Below are 21,560 nucleotides of genomic sequence, written 5' to 3' on the forward strand. Positions count from 1 at the left end.
TAAGCGAAGCTGACATTTTTGGCCTTTAGCGAATACAAGTTGTCCAGAAGCTTCCAGTTTATTTGTAATTTGTACAGTAGAACTTAAATGAGAATATACAATTGACTGGTACAGATTCACGGCACTGATTTTCGTGAGGAAACTACCTACGTAGCGTCTGTCATGTGAAAACGTTTCGTCATCGCGGAGCACCGTATTAAAGTAAGCCGTAAATACGAATGTTTCTCGGAGCATCATTGTAGTCGTCACTTTAATATGGCTAGGTTAGCCCACGGCTATTAAGATTCTTACCGGAGTTTTTGTGCTCAGCTTTTGTAGGTGAAAAATAACATGTAGCAACCTATTAAGTTACTGAAAATATTCGAACTGTATTTATCATCGTTAGGTTGATTAATTCATTTTTTAGCCACTTAAATTTATTGTTAAGTTTGAAAAAGCTAGCATACTAATCAGACTTTCGGCCATTCCTTTGCAATCAATGTACCCCACCGAGTCAAAAAATTTCATCCTTGGAATCCATTCGTCGACCCATTTGATCTGAGGTGACTGCCTTTCTGGCTACGCTGCATTCACGTTGTAACAAGTGATATTCCGATGCACACTTGTTGAAACAGAGTTCTCCATTGGCGTTAAGTCACTAACACAGTATATGGTGTAGTCCTGCCATGCAGCAATAATACTTTACGTCGCCTTTGCCGGTAAAAAACTTTTTTACATCACTTTCGACAGATGAGTTGACTTGCATAGCAGTTTCTTAGAGCCCTTTTCTGGGATTTCACTTAAAGACAATCAGCCGATAACATTTCAACGTCATCAGTGAGCTTTACGGAAACCTTCTAATAAATTTAATAAACCTATGCATATGTGTATATTCCTTTTGAAATGGCACGTCAATATGCCATTTATAAGATGTCGACGCAAGATAAACCATAAAAATATCACTCTCACAAGAAAAGTAGAATTGTTTTGAGAACTACAATTGCATTTTCGTTGTATTATACTCCTTTCACTGAATTATTCGGAAAATCTAACCTTTTCCGGGAAGAAGCACGTTTTTCTTAAAGTTATTACGTGTCGTTTTTGAACTCAAGTGTTTTGGCTGAAGATGGCTTGAAATCCGCAATATGTTGGGGGTATAAGGCAGTGTTTGTATTTTTTTTGAGTGCTTAATTGCTAAAGCCTATAACTAGCACAAATAAAACAATAAGGATTTACCTGTTTGACAGGTCAGTTCTGTCCTGAAAGAGGAGCCGTGCTAAAGGCTGAAACTTTCTTCTCCAGACATACACCTCATCGGTGCCGTCTTTGAGCCATGTTACCCGTTGGATCTCCTCATTGGGTTTTAATTGGAAGAAGCATACGAGACTAGCCGGTTCACCTTCTAGAACGAACTGATCCTGCGTCGCTGAATCCGTTTGTAATCGAACTTCCGTCACTGTAACACCAGCGGCGCCTAAAACATTTCGTACAAACATGTTATCTAATAGCGCAGTCTTATGATGGTTGCAATCTAACAACTGTAAAATCCATTCATCGAAATATGTATATTAGGTCGTTTGGAATTACCTACGAAAAATATTTCTCGTTTCAAAATGACGCTATTTATAATGGTGCGATATTTCGCAATGCTTTCTTTGTTTTACGGATGCACGTTTACCCTTGGAAGACCAGTCACTTATATATATATATGGTCGCTTACGCAAAACGCAATGTAAATTTTCGTAAGTTGGTTGTTTTTATGATATGCTCGACAATCGTTGCGAATTTACGAAAATGTTATATCAGGAAGTTGACACATTTGTTAAGCTCATTACAAGCAGCGAAAAATTGGAAGTTAGAGATATTTTTGATTTTACACTTTTTTGCAATTTAGAGATGAAACAGTGATTTTTATCGAAACGGTTTATATGTGCTGAAATATTATCCGTCTCGGTTCGTATTCTTTAAACGTATAAATACTTTTCTGAAGGAATAGTTTGTTTCTTCTATAAGGGGCGTGATTTTTTTAGTTTTATTACGAATTAATGATTTTATTTAATTACAAATCAAATAACAGACCCGTTGGGGCTTTTAAGTACCGCATGACTTCTCCTGTCTATTACAATGGTGGGATAGTCAAACCCGTTAAAGTTTTCAAGTACCGGATAGTTCTCAATGTTGATGGCAAAACTCGTTAGGGCATTTAAATACCAGTGACTCTCTGATCTGCCGCAACGGCCGGATCACTAAACTCGTTGGAGCCTTCAGCTACCAGATGGCTCTCTTCTGGTTGACGAATTAATGATTAGATGAATACTTTTTTCGGGGAGAAATCTTTTTCGTTGTAAAGCATAATGCTAAAGTTGAGCCTTTTTCAATGATTTTATCAACTACTATCGATAATTTACGAAATATATTGAAAAGTTTAAATACATATGCTTAAAGTTTTGTATAGTTAAATCTCCGCCTGAAAAAGAGTGAGCTTATTGATACAGGCTTCACTGGTTACGTATGCTACACGACAGGGGTCAATAGATAAAGAAAAATATGTATTAGAAGGTTGTTTGGTTTTCAAGCCCTAGAAAATTAACTTGATTTTTATAATTTCTAACATTAAAAGGTTCATAATTGATGACAGAGAAGTAGATTTTTTCGGTGGGTAATTTATCTCTACCGTAGAAGGGGACGCTAATTTGGTCAATTTACTAAATTGTTGATGAAATTAATATTACACCTCGACATATGCTTCGCATTCTTCGATTAAATTTACATGTTTTTTTACGGTCATAGTTTTTGCCTATTTATTAGAAAACTGCTGAGGATTTGTAAGCGATTTATATTCGAAAGCTGTTTGTGTTTTCAAGTCCTACAAAACTATAGTGCAAGAAAACTAAAGTTTTTTTAGTCTTACTCTTGCGGGATAACACTTTAAGTTTTGCTGAAATGGCCTACAATTCACGAAATATGTCGATATGGAAGTTGACGAACGGATTAATTAAAGCGGCAACAAAAAAGAAATTAGGACTACACTAGAGTATCGAGCTTATAATAATGCTGCAATAGGAAGCGGGAATGACTGGATGAAGCAATGTTCTAGGTTATGCAAAGACCGGCACCGCGTGCACGATCGGAGGTTGTTTTTTTGCATTTTTTTATTATTGTTATGCATGCATAAATAACGTAAGATTTATTTGATATTATATGGGTTTTTATACTTTTTTGGAGCTGAACTCATTGCCTCGAACAGTAGAATACATGCGGTCTGTTTACACATTGATTGCAGCAGAATTACCAGTCACTTCTAGAACGAAACTATAGAATAATACCATAGAGTAACTCACAAACCAGCGACCAATATTATCGCAACATTAGAAGAACTACAAGTGGACGATATAAAGGGTGGCAACCCGCAATCGAGAAATAGTTTATATTCAGTCTGTTGCAACGAACGATAAAACAAATATTAGAACAAGCTAATGTGATAACTATTGGGTAACCATATAATTGCTGGAACATCCCAACAGAATACGTGAAGCAGAATAAGTGTAACGAGATGCATAACTATTACGTATTATGTAGCTATACGTAATAACGAAGGTTATTACGTATCGTAAGAATCGTTACGAGGTAGCTATAGAGATATAGGTTTGCCGTCCAACTAGTAGATATCCGAGGCGAATCTGTTCATACCAGAACAAGATGATAAAATAACTGCCACCATTTAGTCTATTTATCTATCGACAATATTACTGAAAGTAGGTATATTCAACTGTTCAGCCGACCATACATGTATCTGTTCGCCGCAAATCAACCCCTTAAAGTGAGCCTACTAAGTTTTCCTTAAAGGTGGAGACTATTATGGGCTTAGTTTCGTGCGAGGTGCGTTAAGATTCCTTAAAATGTTCCTAATGTCAGAAAGTTGTTTTTAAACGTTACAAAACAAGCATGTTATTGTATTTAGGAAAAAAATGTTTGATTTTTTATATTTTTGCTGTCCAGCGATAAAATAATGATTCTTGCCGAAAGAATTAATAGCTGGTAATTTTTTTTACTGCTATTTTTTATAGAGAGCATACTATAGATTTGTTTAGTTCACGAAGCGGTTGATACAATATGAACTATCTCGGCATATGGTACGTAACGCACGATTAGATGGACACTCTCTTGCAAAAGGTTTTTCCCACGGAACATACTGCTAATTTCGAGGGGTAAAATGGCGATTTTTTTTCGATTATGCATAATTATTAAATTTGAACTATACTCTCAGCATATGAAATTAATTAAAATAGGTGAAGGATAACTGTAGACGGGGTCTTAGATTAAAGGAGCTTAACTTTACATGCATAACTAGAGTAAAATTCGTTTGGATCTAAATTGAAATGTTGACGTCAACTTCAGTTATTTCTTCAATATATAGTGGATCATTTTCAAGTTACGAAGTAGAGTAACCAATCACTGTCGGAACGAAACAATAATTGCACTAACACAAAGTAAGAAATTCACTGAACCAAAACTGAAACGTTACAAAAACTGTTACCGAATGTCTATCAAGGGATTGAGAATAATTACAGCAGGCTGACGAATTACAGCAGGACTGTTGCATAATTCCAATAAAAAAAAAGGATTTATGGAATAAGTGCTGATATTTAACAAAAAAAAAAAAATAGAATTCTGTGAAATAACAGAGTCGTAACTGAATGTTACAGGTTTCAGTCTCTGCAGTGGCACTATAGTTTAGACAAATGAGACTCTTTCATATTTGTATAGGCTGATGAAGTGACTGGGCAAGGGTCGCCGGCTATGTGGCCATGGAAATTGTGATGAGATAGCTGTTAAGTTTGGTGTATTATTGTAAAATCACCGGCAAAAAAAGACTTGAAGCAAAACCTGCAAGTTTGTCTAGTATTATCAAATTATTTAATCATATTTCCTAACATTAATGTAGAATCAGCTATCTCGCAACGACTAATTACTATTTGATTACGTAACATGACATATCATAGAAGCTAATAAACATATACGGTGGGCTTCATTTCAGTGACCAGATAACAAAAGGTCTAAAAAACAATTTGCACTAAACCTAGGGAACAATGCCAGCGAAATATCCTCCTAGAGACAGCCTGCATCACTCGGTCCATTCCGTGTAAATTGGTTGTTTCCCACGAGGTGTGGCAAGTTGTTCTATCTTGTTGAAACCAAAGCTTGTTCACATCCATTTCGGTCTACAGGAAGATCTCACTTTTGCTTAAAATGCATTGCCGACTGCTCATCAGCAAACCAAGTTACTAAGCAAGACTTTGATTTAAGGCACAGTGTTCCGCACCGTAGCAAGGTTGTAACCTATTTATTCGATTTGTGCACTTTCTGGCCGGACTTTATTTACGGGTCAACTAGTCTCTGAAAATTTATTGACCAATTGCCTCGATGTAAGTATTTTCGAAGTGTTTTGTACGACACTTGTGAAGTGCTATCGTAATCAAGTGGCCATTTCGATAGTAAGTACTTAAACGTCGTTCCAGACTATAGCGCTCTACCGCCGCAAACCACAAGTGCTATGCACATTGTTCGATAGTGTGCTAGAAGTTACAAAGAAGGCTAAACAAAAAGACTATATACCTCAGACAGGCGCCTTTTGTAGAGAGGGTGTCTAAGGCGCATTTCTTTCAATAGGCCACTTAATTTTAAACAAATGATGCTGTCATACTTCTTCTTCTTCTCAAAAATTAATACCTTTAGAATTTTTCTGCGTGTGTTCATTTCTGTTAAGCATCGCAATCTTTAAATAGATTCATTATAGAACTCTTATGACAAATACACTCAATCAAGCACACTTCAAGCACAGCAATGCCTGTATGAAAGCCACAAATATCTTACCAGTGTTTTTTTTGTTTACTATATATCGGTAATGGTACCAGTATAAAGCTCGTTCAAACGAAAATGCAACTTGGTTTATTAACTAGACGTATTAGTGCACTATCTAAACACGAACGCCACTAACTCTTTAAAGCACGTCGTGTTAAAATCTCAAGGACGCACTTTGAATAATAAATTTCGAGAATCGGAGATTACAGATTAACTCATGATGTTAATGTGGAGAGTGAGATATTTACACCTTCATTCGATGATACGATAGCTTCCATAATTGAACGGTTGAAAGGGAAGCTGAAGTCTAAACATCCTCAATGATAAACTTCATTTGTCCCTGGAGTTTCAAGGCTCAAATCTTACACGCGAGATGACCAGCTTGCTGCTGATGTCAGCAAAGTGATGTAAGTCAGATGATTCTAGTCGACAAGTTTATTCAAACTCGCATAACGAAAGAAACGATTCTCGCTTTTTTTCAACTTTAGTCGCCTTTTCTTGATTGGATAACTAAAGCCCTGCGATGAGGACGTTAATGTACAGGGTGCTGTTTTCGAACGCAGACAAGAGCTAGTTGTTGTACCGCATCGTATAGACCTGAAGAGGTGGGAGACCTCTGAGATATTTTTCATTGAGTAGGTTTAAAGGCGTATTTAGCAGCATTAACATTATGTATAGTGCGAAAGCCACAGATGTGGAAATAGTTGGAGCTAATTCTGTTTTTTAACCTCTCAAGACCTCCTAGGGTATCAACATTCCACATAGATAGAGTGTCTTTTATGCTGAATTGAGTTAATGGATTAGCAACTTGATATAAGTATTTGAGGGAAGGGCCGAAGTGCCTACACTAGAATTTCTAAAATTGTTCCACATTCAAGAACTCCCTCAAATTTCTGGCCTCTTTTTAGTTGTCTCTATGTTCCCGTCGATCGTCCTAGTTAGAAGCACAACTCGACACTGTTAACCTCATTAATTTCAAAATTAACAAGAAAACCAACTTTTCTTATTATTCTTAAACTCAAACGGGTCTAGGCTCTACAGTACAGCCTTAAAATAGCTTTATTCGCACTTCGAAAATAACAGACAATCATCGATATATTCAGCGACAGCAAAATCGATGTTTCTTAAGAACCTCATTCACCACCATTAATCATTAATATTACTGACTTGACTCCTCTGGTGAAAAGATTTATATTGTATTCTAATGTTTATAAAAATCCCAAAGATGCTGTAAATTTCTTCGTTTTCTCTGCTAGCGAGTATTGCTAAAAACTTTTTTACCAGATACCGCGAGGATACGCTCATATATGAGCTTCTAGGTTTAGGGTTCACCTGTTTTCGTTCACCTAGGGTTTTCGCTGACCAACTACCCGTTACACAATTCTCAATTTCTCTCTTTCGCTTCACTTCGAATGAGCCAGGGCCCTCTATTAATGGCATTACGTTGCCAGAAACCTTTGAGGAGGTTGAAAGGGTAGGACTCCGTGTGCATTTGAACCCGTTTATCGGGTCAGTCTGCTAGTAAACTAGCCAGCAATCTATATGTATACGCTATGTTTTGTTCAGCTTGAGCTATACGACAAGGCTTCCAAACGTCCACATAAATCCCGCAATAATACCATTAGCCTGAAGCTTACATGACTCTTCTCGAAGAAACATTTTGCTGGCTTTTAACAGAAAGTAAGGTTTTCCTTTGAAAGGCGTTTTGGTTGATAGCTTAAAAGGTACACTTAAAGGGTCGATATTTCTAAAAATAATTAAAGATCATATTTTTATTTGCGGAGATGGGGCAGTGTATGTCAGAATCAGAATATAATATTCACTTGAAATAATTAAATATACTTGTATATTGCATGAGAGGAATTTAATTAAGTCACATAATCACGCATCCCTTTGCTAAGACCTTACCCACAAATTGCTTGTAATGGCTCTAAGAATGACGCAACATTTGCTCCTCAAAGCATCCAGACACGGAAATATGTTTAATAAAGTTGCTTTTTTCTAATTGGCCTGGTGCTTTGAGATTCTAAAAGTGAAGCGATTAAGGGCTAATTTGGAAATGATGCCCCAAACAGATAAACTGTATAGAAGTGTAGCAGTAAACAAGTAGAGCATTATATAGAAGTAATCATTAGCATCAAGCCAAATGCAACTAGTTATATCAAGTTAAAAAATACTATTTAATAATAGAAAACTTTAGCTATTCTATGCAATTTAACAGACGAAGGAAAAGTCCGACGAAAGTTACTTCCGACTTTTACTCGAAAGAATAATAAACACATTCATTGCATATTCGCGGGTGAACTTAAGAGAGTTAATAGGGATACCCCAGTCTCAGATTATTTTTCATATTTGAGTACACATGAGACGGCGAACAATGAATTTGTACTGAAAAGGATCAAGGAAATAATATATTTTTAAAAAAGAGTAAGATATTAAAATGTGCTAGACGGACTCCCTAGCCTTGCCCTGCGCCTCGTTGATTCAACTAATTTGATTCAATGATATTTGTCAGCCTAACGTAAACTTGTTGAAGTTACTCTGTCTCGCCTAACTGCTCTTTTGCATTTATTTCATCAACTTGTTCTAATACGTTTATTTTTACTATTTTAGATTTGCCTTGTTCATAATATATTGGCTTCTGGTTTATTTATGGTTACAGGGCTTTTTCGGTGTTGGCTGACTGACCCCGGCAACGGGACGCACGTAAATAAGACGGTCCATTGGCCGAGCTCTGAGAGTGGGAAGTGAGCTAAACTGGTTTTCGTTGCGATTGATGAAGTCAGCAAGCCTATCGCTTCTGTTCGATCACTTTAGGCACAAGTAAATTAATAATACTAATGAATGTGTGTAATTTTTACTAAAAAAAAAAATAATTTTTAGTGTTGCGTTTCGACTTAGCTCATCAAGAATTTTTTATTGGTTCCAAGAAATACTTCTCTACATAGGTTTTCATGTAAAAAGATTCCACCCAAACTCAGCTGAAAAGTTAGAGCATTAGGCTTTTGCCTTTTTTAGGCCGAAATATCAGCTTTAGCAACAAGAAAATGTATTACATTTTTACTTAGTTTGTTGAAATCTATTGACTGGTGCAGAAAAATCACATCAATACATAGAAAAAATGTTGTCGATATTTTGGTATTTTTCAAAAGAAGATTTTTGAAAGCCTCTAAACTAAAACAATCGCCATAATAGCCGCTACAATTTTCTAATTGATATCCGTGAGAAATTCGCTCAAAAGAGCACCCCAAAGTAGCTCGAAACGCAGTTTTGTCTCACTGTAATATTGGTGGAACCCCTTAATTGACCACATTCATGGTGAAACATCAATTTAAGCGATAGGGACATGTACAACAATTTGACTCAGCGCAGCTCAATCGATTTATTGGCATGGTAAAGAGGCTATTTACAATGAACACGATGTTGAGAACTGAAGGATTGGCTGTCATTGCAGTTTTAAGCAATAGGTCTGAAGCACAAATTGAGAAACCTCCAACATGTCATGGATCCGAATTGCTAGCTAATTCGTAATAATTCGAAATAACTCAGTAACAAAAGTCGTTTAAGTAAAAAATGGAAATATTTTGTTGCGAGTAAAGAGAGTTGAAACCTAGTGGTCTAGCGAGCCGCTCATGCGAGAGGTCGGTGTTAAGGGCAATTCGAAGCTTAACTAAATGCGAACCAAAATACGACTGCTTGGTAGGGCTAGGTCTCAAACTACCAAAAATACAGTCTAGAGCAGTCGAGGTCAGTCTCAATAAATCCCGACTGGAATTTGACTTTTTAAATAGAAATATAGCACATAAAAAAAAACAAAAGCCTGGACTCTGAGCCAAGCAAAGCAACAGTAAAAAAATGATTGCCCGCCAGATAACAGAAAAAATACGTGGCCTTTGTTACAACCATAAAAAGTTTGCTATCAAAGGGACCACGCTAGGTGTCGATTTTATTTAGATTACTATGTGTGTACCCTAAGGTAAACGGTAGCTGTAAAAGCTTCCGAAAGAAAACAAAACAGCCTACTTAGACCTGACGGTTTCCAGATACAGATCAACTAGTAGAACGAATTTGATGATGGCATGTCGCAGAGGAATTGGAGCGCGAGCCACTTAAGTTACGAGGCTGAAATTAAGTCATCAAAACGAAGTTCTCACCGAAAGAGACGCTGAAGCAGATCTTGATTGCAACTCCTAGAAGTTGAATAAGGTATTATTGAAGGATGTGATCACCAGGGGATTTTGGCCCCTCCAAAACACCGCTGTTTGCAATGCTGCGAAGAACTGAGCGCATCGATACGCGAAAGGCTAAGTAGTTGTGGAGCAATGAAGCCGGTGACCTTAGGTAGGTACGTGAAAAGCTTACCTGGGTAAGCTTAATCGGGAAGTTGTCGGCTCTACCGACACGGGACTTAGAGAAAGCCGGCAATTATAATAGGAGTACACAAAGTTAACAGCACTCAGTCCTGAGTAGTCTATATCCGCAAGTTGTCTGAAGAGGTAATACAACTTATATAAAGCTGCATGTAGCAGTCAATCATTGGGAAATTATATATTGCAATGATTTCGAATAACTCTAAAAGTATCAACTTCAGAGAACCAATACGTAAATATTTTTGGTTGACTGGAAATTGTTCTCCCTGTTGGGATCTCTAAAATGGCAGCCCTTGGAATATTCGGCTTCACTAATAGACTAAGTTTCTGCATATTTTGTAGGAACTTGACCATTCTCAAGAAAAACCGAATTCAGTAAACACTTCATGTATGCACGCACAGAGCATTCTGAAAGCATTTCTTACAATTTGTGTGACGGTTTATTAATGGGTTTGGCTAGATGAAAACATCTGAAGGATATTAAGAAAACCGCCACGTAGACTTGGGACAGATAGTTTGCCATAAAGCATATGTTTCATTCACCACTTTGAGATTCCCATTGACGGTAATGTTTATATGCACATACATGCAATTTAGGACTAACATACATTTTAATAACAGTTGTAATTAACACACATCCCAATCAAATATATAGGTCCAATAGTTACCTATAATCTGCTATTTTAAAGCGGTTCTCGTGTAACACAATTTGATACATATTTTTCAGAAAGCATTTTTCTACTGCATATTGCTGATATCCATCCTAGCTTTTAGAATTCTAGCTGAATTAAAGCTAAGCACCGTTCTGGTCCAACGCGTTTAGAGAATTTTCTCTGTCTCTCTTGCTTCTGATGATAACGTGGCCATATCGCTAAGTAAAATTATAGGAGCCCACATTGTGTTCCAGTACGTCATGCGTATGGCAAAGAAGACCTCTTTCAAAAAGCATTGATCACCACGCCCTAAGATCAAATTCTAGCACCCTATATAATAATCAAGTTAAGATATTGAAATCTTACATCTTTCTTTATTAAAGAATGGTAAATTTAAAAAATTTGATACTGTATGATGGATGACAAAAAGCCTCAGATTGTGTGCTTCCGCATTTTTGCCATCTTTGCTGTGTGAGGCCGAACTTTATTTCGTGATGCCTGCTGATCGTCCTTTCTAATGTTGAGAATAAATTTTAGCCACAACCGACAGTCATATAATCAAAATAAGCTATTGAAGCTATACAGTGGCTTTCGAATGATGTCTCGCCAGTTCTGTCTTTGACCCTCACTCAAATCATGTGGCCTCCATTTCTTCGCTTATTTTATGGCCTGCCTTGCTCGAAGCCTAAGTGATCACATGCCAGTGAACAGTCGCCAATCTCAAAAGTTAGAGATGTAAAATCTAGATGACCTGAAACGGCTTCTAGCTTATTCGTATCAGCATCTGAGTATACATTACAAGGACTGAATAACAATGATTACCTTAATAATAATAAATAACCTTGGTGCTGACGACAGCAAAGCAATGTTTCCCCAAGGTGGTTGTTTCATACCGAACTTTTTACCCTCAAAGTTAAGACTATCTTGCAGGTATACGCATGCTTAGGGATCCAAAATATTATTTATATTTGTGCCATGCCCTTTCTCTCTGCAAGTTCTGATCAGTGCTTCTACGTTCCTATGCAACTTTGGAAATTCGGATAATCCTGATCGATTTAAGCAAGTCTGGATCCATCGCCGGTAAGATTTGTTCTGTGGTCTTTGGAGTCCGTTGAACATTAGTGTTTAAAAGTATGTATGGAAATAGTACAGAGCTGCAAAAAAAAACTACTATATAACAGTTGTCGAGCTCAAATTTCACGTTTTTTGGAATTTAACTATAAATCTGCAACTCCATGTACATACGACGGCATCACTTGTAAATCTGAAGTACGCCGAAAAGCGGCGTAAAGTTCATAACATTGAGAATATTTAGTCTCATTCAACGTGAGAATCCAGATGTCAGTTCAAGCTAGAATGCCGCGCTGACATCACCGGTACGAATTTCGTTAACACTGAATTTTTGCTAAAAAGAGTGAGCCCACTATCTGATATAAGTAATATTAATTATATTTGTTTTATTGTAAATTAAAGTGTAAATGATTGATTACTCTCCTTACGACCGATGTCGTTGATCTGGTTCACTCCCTATGCACATAATGCCTCAGATTGAACAGCTTCAAATCAATTTTATCAGCTTCAAATCCGTTTTATTGCAATCTCGACTAAAGCATTCTTGATAAACGTAAAATAGCGTCATAAATTTTTTTACTAACTTAGTAATGAAATCAACGGAATTCGAATTAGGTGTTTCATGGTTCCAAACACCAAGCGTTGTCTCTACGCCACCTAGCTACATGTGAAAGGTAATATTATGCTATTCAATAAGAATTAATAATTTTTATTTACAACGTACTGTATTTCAAGCCGCAAGGGAAGTGTAAATCTTTTGGATTTGCTGACTCATCATATTCTTTGTGTAAAATATTCCTATCTGCAAATCCAAATAAGCTTAAAAAGATTGCACTTACTTGCTTTCTGAAAGATTTCGTATGTTTCTGAAGTTATTATGTAGAGGAAAATAAAATTTCACGTTTTCATCCGACTGACAAACAAGGTATATAAAGAGTATGATCTATCTACTCGCCTCTGCCTTGGTGGGATTGCTTGGGCACCATTAGCGTGACAACAGGCTTGTTGTCAGGGGATATGACCTTTGCGATCTATTTACCTATGGTATATCATGCAACAACGGCTGGATAACTCCTTTAAGGCATTGGTATAGATTACTCATAAACTAATATATTTATCAGTTATATAATATATAATATAGTTATTAGAACTACTCAGAGCACAACGCTTAGTGCTAGCAACTTCCGTTTGTGAGGATTCACCATGATTTATATATTATGAGACTACATTTTTTTTTTTCGAAACGAAACTGATCACTTCTGCGGTCGCACAAAACTGAAAACAATGCAGGTAGCCAATGCCGTGCGACCAAATATTATAGCTCGAAATATCCCAATTCAAAGATAAGTTTTTTAACATTGACATAGCTATGATATATTGTGTTCCGTTATAGATAACGTTTTCGTAACTAAAGATATTATTTATATATTGTACTTCCTCTGAGCACATCGCATATAGAAACATGTCGGTATAAGCGATTCCAATAGAGTAAACCAATAGATCTTATAAAACATGCACACCAGTATCTCAAGCAGCTTCAACTGTTATTACTACAGATATGATCTAGATATGTTTGCGTTTGCCATCTTGCTGTACATTTTGAGAAGCGACTGTTGATCAATTTTACAAACCCTAAGACGGTCGTCTGTTTGTGATAGAGTAGCTTTAATATGGATGACACGGTTCGTTTTCTATCGCAAAACCAATGCGAAACATAATGAAGTTCTATCGATCGTCGGACAGCATGAGGAAAGTTGATTCCTTTCAAACGTAATTTCCCTTTTTTTCTGGGTTTGTTTAATCGTTAATTTATTTATTATGTCGTAGTCGGCCAGAGGCCAACCTTGCAAGGTCTTTTAGTCAAGTTTCAATGCTGATACGATAAAGGGTAGGAAGGAAGTGAAGAGAATCCTTGTAGAACTACATATAAAAAGATAATGACTGAACGCGTATAGATGGACGATCCAATGTAAAGTTAATTGTTTGCTTTATTGCTACTTCTTCCCAGTTTATGAGGTTCTTGCTTCAGTAGAAATCAATATCAATCGGCCGGTCAAGTTGTGTAAGTAGTAATAAATTCCTTTTTCATACAGTTTCATGTCGTATGCATAAAGGTTAGGGAACCATTGGGAACAAGTGCATGATTTTAACATGTTATTGATATCCATACAATATTTTTTTTCGCCGGACAGCCATTTAGAACGGTTAGAATTATTGCGACTTTCAACATATAGTGGATTTTAGTAAACCTGTGACACTCATAATACATTCAATTGGCATATATATAAGAACATTCAGTATATCATAGTTTAAAGCGTAATAACAAAAAGTGGTTACATTCCGTTACAAAAGCCGCGAACTAACTATTGCCACATGTAGTAAAATCTTTGATTTTCGTGAATGATGCTCCATAAGTGATCTTATGTAGCAAATGTATGCCTGCAAGGCAAACAAATAGGATGTTCGCCATTCCGTACTGAAAGAGCTGCCCTTTTTGGAGACGGCTATTTAACGTTAAAAAGTCATTTCAGAGCCCACGTGACCACCCTAAAAAATTGTGTACGCGTCTTTGCATAATCTTAGTATAAAGTGACACATCCGTTGCATCTCAGTCCGCGAATAAAAAATCAATTATTCATGCTATCACTCTTGGTTCTGACAAGTGTAGATAAGCGCAGATCTTCTGTGATGTAGACTTCTGGAACCCAAAAGTTTCTGCAAGAACACATATTGCATATCATTATTACATATACTCATTACATCACATTAAGTAATTATTTCAAATATCGCTTATACTGATGGGCGCTTAGTTGCTTCAAATAATGATCCGCAGAAATCTCACATAGGCCTTATTAGAGCGTTCGGACTCTTTACTGAAGAGACAGGCTTGAAGCTATTAACGACATACCAGTTAGAGAACCAATTCGAAAAAATCCTTAACTCTTCGACCACCGCTCTGTTCTAATCTCTTAATATTTGTAGGATATATAATAATAGGAGAAGCCTTCTGTGACAGGACAGTATATATCAGCAGTGGATTTAACCTTCAACACGTGGCGACAGTCAATTATATAAATATTGTGGCGCACGCAGAACATACTTTTCAGCTAAGATTGACAAGTAAGAAATGACATATACAAATTGTCTAGCATATCAATATACAGGAGCAAGATAGTATCCTTTATTACGATTGGTACCTGCGGTAAGACAAATCTGTAGGGCTCTGACATGCGATGAATTGTCAACTCTAAGCCTGGACCTTGAGTTCCCAATGTCGGTCGAGGAGCACCGGTGTGAGCTACAGAACCAGTTATAGCTTCGACTAGAGTAGTAAAGTTCATACTTCATACTGAAGTGTCTCACCAAAAGTGTAAAGCGAACCTCTACACCGTGTTAGAATACACGGTGTAGAGGTTCGACTACGCGAGGGCTGCCGAATTAATCGGAGTCTTCATGAATGCTGTTTTGATTAACGCTAGACTGGTCAGGTTCGTATCCTCGCGTTTTTGCTAATCCAGCGCGTTGTATGAGGGGATCCGGGAGGTCGTTGAAGAAATATATTGATCACTTCTCAATGCTAACACTGCCCGATTTACTGATATCAGCAAAACTACAGCGAGCGTGTTGTGATCTATTCTTGGTGAAAGCCAAATTAGTATCAGACGACGTAGTCAGTTACTTCCGTCGAAAAAAAGCTCTGATTACGTCCGACGAATCAAAAAGCTCTTAAATTCAACGGACTTCCAACTCTAACTAATCGACTATACCTGTGGGCATGAACGTATCCGGTACTGCTGGTTTTTGAAGCACCTATATATGGCCTGTAAAACCTACTTGCAGATTCGGAAGGTATTTGCAAAGTGTAAGCTTCGCCAGGTGAAGGACCTAAATATTAAAAACCATGAGGAGTTAACCCTTGTGGCCCCTGCCGAACGCTTTGCGGAAACATAAGCATGAGTTCCTGGCGTTTGCAGGCGTCTGCGAAAAGCTGCAATGGTAAACGATAGCGCGGCCATGTCTTAAAAACAAGCGCACTGAAATCACTCAATTTTAAAGAAGTCGCTGAAGTGCTGAGGTTGGCAGAGTAGAGCCTAGACAGCCGTTAAACAGCTAACATAGCAAGCTTGTTGGTATCACGAGCCTTGTGCATAAGTTCTATTCAAACTGGACATAGATTTGATACTTTGTGTAAGAGAACGTACAAAAACAGCGTGGTCAAATTTTGCGGTGCACACAGGAAGTAATGACTTACTGACGCTTTAATTACGCTAGTCATAATAAAATGTGCTTGCGATTTTCATAGCACAATGCTATTGTATATGTAAAAACCACTTGGTCGTACCGAAGACAAACAAGAGACTAAGATCTTAGAATTCGTACAACAACGTAAAGAAACAGAATCGTCGGAACATGATATCTGTGACCACATATCAACTCTACCTATAGACGCTGGGATGTTTTTTAATGATATGCATGTGCTCTATTAGGTCAACTAATGCAACCTTTGAAGTACGCGTTTTTCTTCCCAAGTAGACACCTAACTATTTTCGTCGCCTCGTTTTCTTAAATCGTAAGCCTACATTGCTCTGCATATATCCGTATCAGCAGATACGACTTCGTCCACAGAAATTGTTCTATCGTGTTGCGAAAATACGGGATAGATTAAAATTGTTCTGATCTTGCACGGCCAATTTCAAGTGAACAGTCTTCAAATATGAGACCAAGCCTCGAAACGTATGTCACACCTTTTTAGTGGCACCTAGGTTCCAGGTCTTGGGTCTATCTAGCTGACGTTTAATAGCTAATATCTTAGAAGAATTGTAAAGTGGGGGGTCAAGAATTATCGAGGAAGATATGTGTCGAAGGTGCAATAAAACAGAAACATTAGACAGAACTTCATAGGCACTTGATGAGTGCTTGTCGACCTCAAAGTGATCTCCGACTTAAGATTAATAATACCGGTTCAGGATCAACCCGTCAAAGTGGATAAGAAATATAGTAAAGCTGACGACAGACTTCGCTTAGGGCAACAACTTATCTCTGTTGCTGTTATCAATCTCTAACAATGTTCTCACGAGCAGGGTAAGAAGTTTCACTGCTCGAACGACGTTCTAATTTTCAGCAGAAACAAGCCTTACGTCCATCAACCCTCTAATTTCGCTTGCAGAGAATTACAAGAAAGATAGCAGAAATGAACATCAGAGGAGAAGGTCAGCTCAAAATATCACATTGTGCAAGAATTGTTATTCCGGTTGAATATATGCCGTATATTCATCTGTTTTCTTTAAAGTTGTAAATTGATTCTTATGGGTGCACTGCAGGTTTGTCAAACGCAATGGCGGCTTTCTTCAGATGCATGCTTTTTTTTTCTTGTTTTCTTTGTTTGTTTGAGGACGTAGTGGCACAGGTTCGAAACAAGGCGTAGACACGCTACGTCTTAAACAATGCTTGACGGCAATGCATGAATAAAGCCCATTTTTGCACTTTGTTTATGTTGCATATTTGACACTTATTCATTTCATCTTTTGCTAAGGTACGACATATGTGTTGCGTGTGCTCCACACTTTAAGGAATTGCTCAAAGTTAGTTTGCTGAATTTTAAATGATGGCGTCTTAAATCTGGAAGATGCAAATCGTTCCGGTCGGTGATTCGGACCTGAAGGCACTTTTGGAGAAAAACGTCCAGCAAACAACTCGTGAATTCGTCAAGAAACTAAATCGCATTTAGGCGATGGGGTTTATCCAAAAAAGGAATCCAGATACCCATTAATTGAATGAAGAGCGCAAACACGCACGATTTATCATTTTGTCTCAACATCTTGCACCATCGGGCACACATACAGGTTATTATATAAAATTGTTGTGGGTGACGAGAAGTAGTGTTTTTGAATCAATACGACGCAGAGAAAGGAATAGGCAGTTCTGGGAGATACAACTAAGTCTAGGGTTAAAGCAAGGCCCAGTCTTATTTAGGAAACCAATTTACCTAGCAAAACGATCCGCAAAGTTACCCCTTTTCAAGACTATGCAAAACCACACATTACAAAAACTGTTGAATCTGCCCCGAAAGGGTTTGGGTGTGGGGCTCCTTTACATCCACCACAATCTCCAGGCTTCGTGCGGACGTATTACCATATTTTCCAATTACTGACGAATAAACTTCGCACTAAAAAACCATCTGCTATTAGATAGTAGCAGACCTATAATTTCTTACAAACTGTTGCCGTGTTGTCTGGATTCGCGTGCGGCGCTGTTGTTTTTGCTGAAACAATGCCATTGTCTTCTAACCCATTTATACAACTATATATATATATATACATATCGGTTCTTTTAGAATGGCTGCCTGGTTTCTCGAATGTGTTTACCAAAAGCCAGTAAACATATTATGGATGTAACCTCGTTCTAATTGGTTATAAATGGATTTGCAGCTATAGTGAAAAATAGACAAGAATTTTAGATGGTAGGGAGCGTCAACGAAATATTGAGCATTTTCGGTTATCCTAAATCGGCAACGTACCGCGTCGCATGTGAGTGTATGGCTGCACAAAGGGCAGGTTTCGCCACAGCACTAAAGCATCTATAGGAGGCAAAAACCAATGAGTTAATCAATTCTGTCGTGATCGTATTCCTGTTTCGATTAGATAACTGGCAAAGATATTTAAGGTGGGTATTTTTATCGTGTTAAATGTTCATGAGAATCTTAGGTCCATGTCCATACGCGCTGAGGACCCTGAAACTTTGGCACTCACATCATATCGTTTACTTTTCAATTTTTTTAGCAAACAGTAGGTCGTTTTTACTCTTCTATGAGGCGAGAGTCTTCCTATATCAACATCGACTCGGTCACCCTTGCTATTAAGCAGACGTCACACACTGCGAAAGAAAATGTTAAGACAAATTTGCGAAGTTTAGAATTGAAGCTGTGAAATAGGTTTTATCAAATAATCATGCTTTTCGGCAATTACTTTTGTATTCGCAAAAAGTTATGTTAAATGGCTGTATTGCTTATATATAGTTTCGAAACTCAATCACGTGCTGCTATGTGTAACCGTGATGACGCGATGATCCCCATTTGGAGACGGAGATTTTGCCGACCGTTTCTGACGAGAGGAGAAACAGTCGGCAAAATCGATTCGAGAGACTGAGTTTTGTGTTTGTTTTTCATCATTCGTCTATCCCAGTTCGAGTAATGTCTATTACAGATCGTTCGAACGCCAAATATTTAGTGTGTTTTACGGCGTTATGCTGCTTAAATAAATCTCAAATTTTATCGCTGAGGTAGTTACAGCAATGACACCTATAAGACGTTTCAAACAAAACAACATCTAATTGGGACATGAGGAACGATGAACAAGCATGTAGCAAAAGACCTCCTTCTTCAAATGCACTACTCTAGAATTACTGCCTCCTACATGGGGTGCTTTTGTTAACGTTTTTCGGACAGACGTTGAAAAAAAGCGCGACTTTGAGCTAGAGGTAATGCGCGTGTTTTAGCCAGTACAGTAACTCTTAGAGATTGCTGCATACCTTGTTTTACTAAATGCGTTTAGTATATGTAGTTTCTCCAAACAATGTCGACAAGAGTGACCCAGCTTTTTATACGCACATGGAACAGGCAGTTCCCCTAGAGCAGTGCATCTGAAGAAGGAGGCCCCTTGCTACACGCTTGTTCATCATTCCTTACGTTCCAGTTAATCTTCTAAATATATAGTATTCTAGATATTTCATTGTTATAATTTTAGATACATAACACGCATTAGATATTCGACATTCAAACATGGGCAAGACTGTGAAATATTTTGCCGCAGATCTTTAAATTTTTAGATATTTACCGCAGATTCCGAAAATAGTTCGTAGCATTTTTTTGGGGGAAATGCGGTCCCTTTCTCTGCCACCAGAACAGGTACTACACCCGATACCGTCGTCCTAGACTTTTCAAGCTACCACTAAGCATGGCAAATAAGACTGAATCCAAGCTGGCAAAAGCGGTGTCTACAACACACTGCACATTCAATCTAATTTTAATTGAATTGAATACTCGAACCTTGACTCAAGTGAATTACGTGAAGCGGTGATTTTTCATGCACTTCGCTGTAATGCTTGTTACAAATGACTGTACACATTCATGGCGGTATACGTGTACCACATATCTTGTGGCGAACCTTTCCATCTCTCCATCGCTTAACTTGGCCTAATCCGATTCCTTACATATTTATCTACACTTGTACGCCTGCCACATTACCGTATTATGCTGATAATTAAAAAAGGCAATATTTTAATCCAACGAATAATCGTTTATAGAACATGAGGCGCATATACGTACATCAGTGACCTTTGACTGCAAGGCCGTCGGCTTGTGTTTTGTAGTGGGACGCATGCTCTATTATAAGCTCACAGGTCACACATAAACAAAGTACGAACACCGATTCATTTTTATGAAAAGCTTCAAGGGGGAGGTTAACCCAAATGTCGTCTAATATGATATTTTCTTTTCAATTTACGCTAACAGTTTACACTGGGAGTCTTCAGTTTACCTCGATAAGCGACCTTTTAAGAAATTTGAACGGAGTTCATTCGGAATTAACCATTTTTAAATATTAACGTTAAATAAATGATATATCTATTATGAGAAGTCTTTAAGCAAAAGTCAGTTTCACATTATCTTGTAATTTGTAGCAAATTTTGTGACCCAAGCGCTCAAATTGATTGAGGGATGATAAAATTCACTCTACTTTGTGTGGATGTTACTAATTTTAACGGAAATTTAAATTTTTGTAGTACGGCCATCATTTGCAGTACTTGGAGAGTACAGAGCGGTGTTTTCGAACTCAACCAATTTCGCTGAAATGAAAGTCTCTACCTTTAAAATTATATATGTAGATTTTGGTACAGTTAACGGATGGGTTTAAGACGGCCCATGGTAGCAAGAGTTACTAAAGAAAATACAATCCTAGGATAACTTTAGATATCTCAAGACATTTATGGCCATCTATATAACAGAATAGGCATCGTAGAAAGTTCAATAATCGTGCACGCGCAAGCATAGTAGAAGTCGCCGTCAGGATAATAAGGAAGACATCGAAGATGACATCGATTCAGAATATCTAGATGTGTACAACAAGGTACGATTCGCCTGAGATTACGCCTACGATATTGCGGTTACATGGATATTACTTTAAAGAAAAGATGCTTAAGAAATTTACAAACTTAAAAATACGTATTTAAAAAATAAACAATCGTAAAAAAAGACATTAACTTCATGTTTTCCTGTTATAACGCGTAAAATAGATTCTATGTCATTCAATAGTGCCTCCTTTACCTTGACCAGAACCATACCGGAAATAGCTACAACGATAAAAGAGTTCAAATATCGTTAATTCAATTAATTGCAGAAGTCCTATATAAGCTTAATTATAACAAGTAGTCATTAAAACACAGCATAAAGCGTAAGACGCCCCTAATAAAGCCGAACCTGAGTCAGCTTTTACGATATCAAACATGTGACAATTCTAATGGATATGAACTATTCATTTGCAGAAATCTTTAGCCACCTTATGTGGCCTGCTGTGTACATGTTGAAACAACAGCTAACCTTGAGCTGCAGGTGCATGATACTAGCATTTGG

General features: G+C 37.5%; 1 protein-coding gene across 7 annotated transcripts in view; it reads right to left on the bottom strand.

The window, feature by feature from the left end:
* Positions 1 to 21,560, bottom strand: part of LOC111262518 (uncharacterized) — a 114,723-nt gene that overhangs the window by 51,147 nt on the left and 42,016 nt on the right. For 6 of the 7 annotated variants that reach the window (XM_022836833.2, XM_022836829.2, XM_022836830.2 and 3 more), the window contains one exon: positions 1,216 to 1,453. In XM_022836833.2, the coding sequence (XP_022692568.1) occupies positions 1,216 to 1,453 (238 nt within the window). Of the gene's footprint in view, positions 1 to 1,215; positions 1,454 to 5,059; positions 5,537 to 21,560 lie in introns of those variants that run through there. The other variant, XM_022836828.2, reaches the window with a different exon arrangement.

This window comes from Varroa jacobsoni, unplaced genomic scaffold, assembly GCF_002532875.2.
Source record: "Varroa jacobsoni isolate VJ856 unplaced genomic scaffold, vjacob_1.0 scaffold_670, whole genome shotgun sequence".
Classification (NCBI taxonomy): Eukaryota; Metazoa; Arthropoda; class Arachnida; order Mesostigmata; family Varroidae; genus Varroa; species Varroa jacobsoni.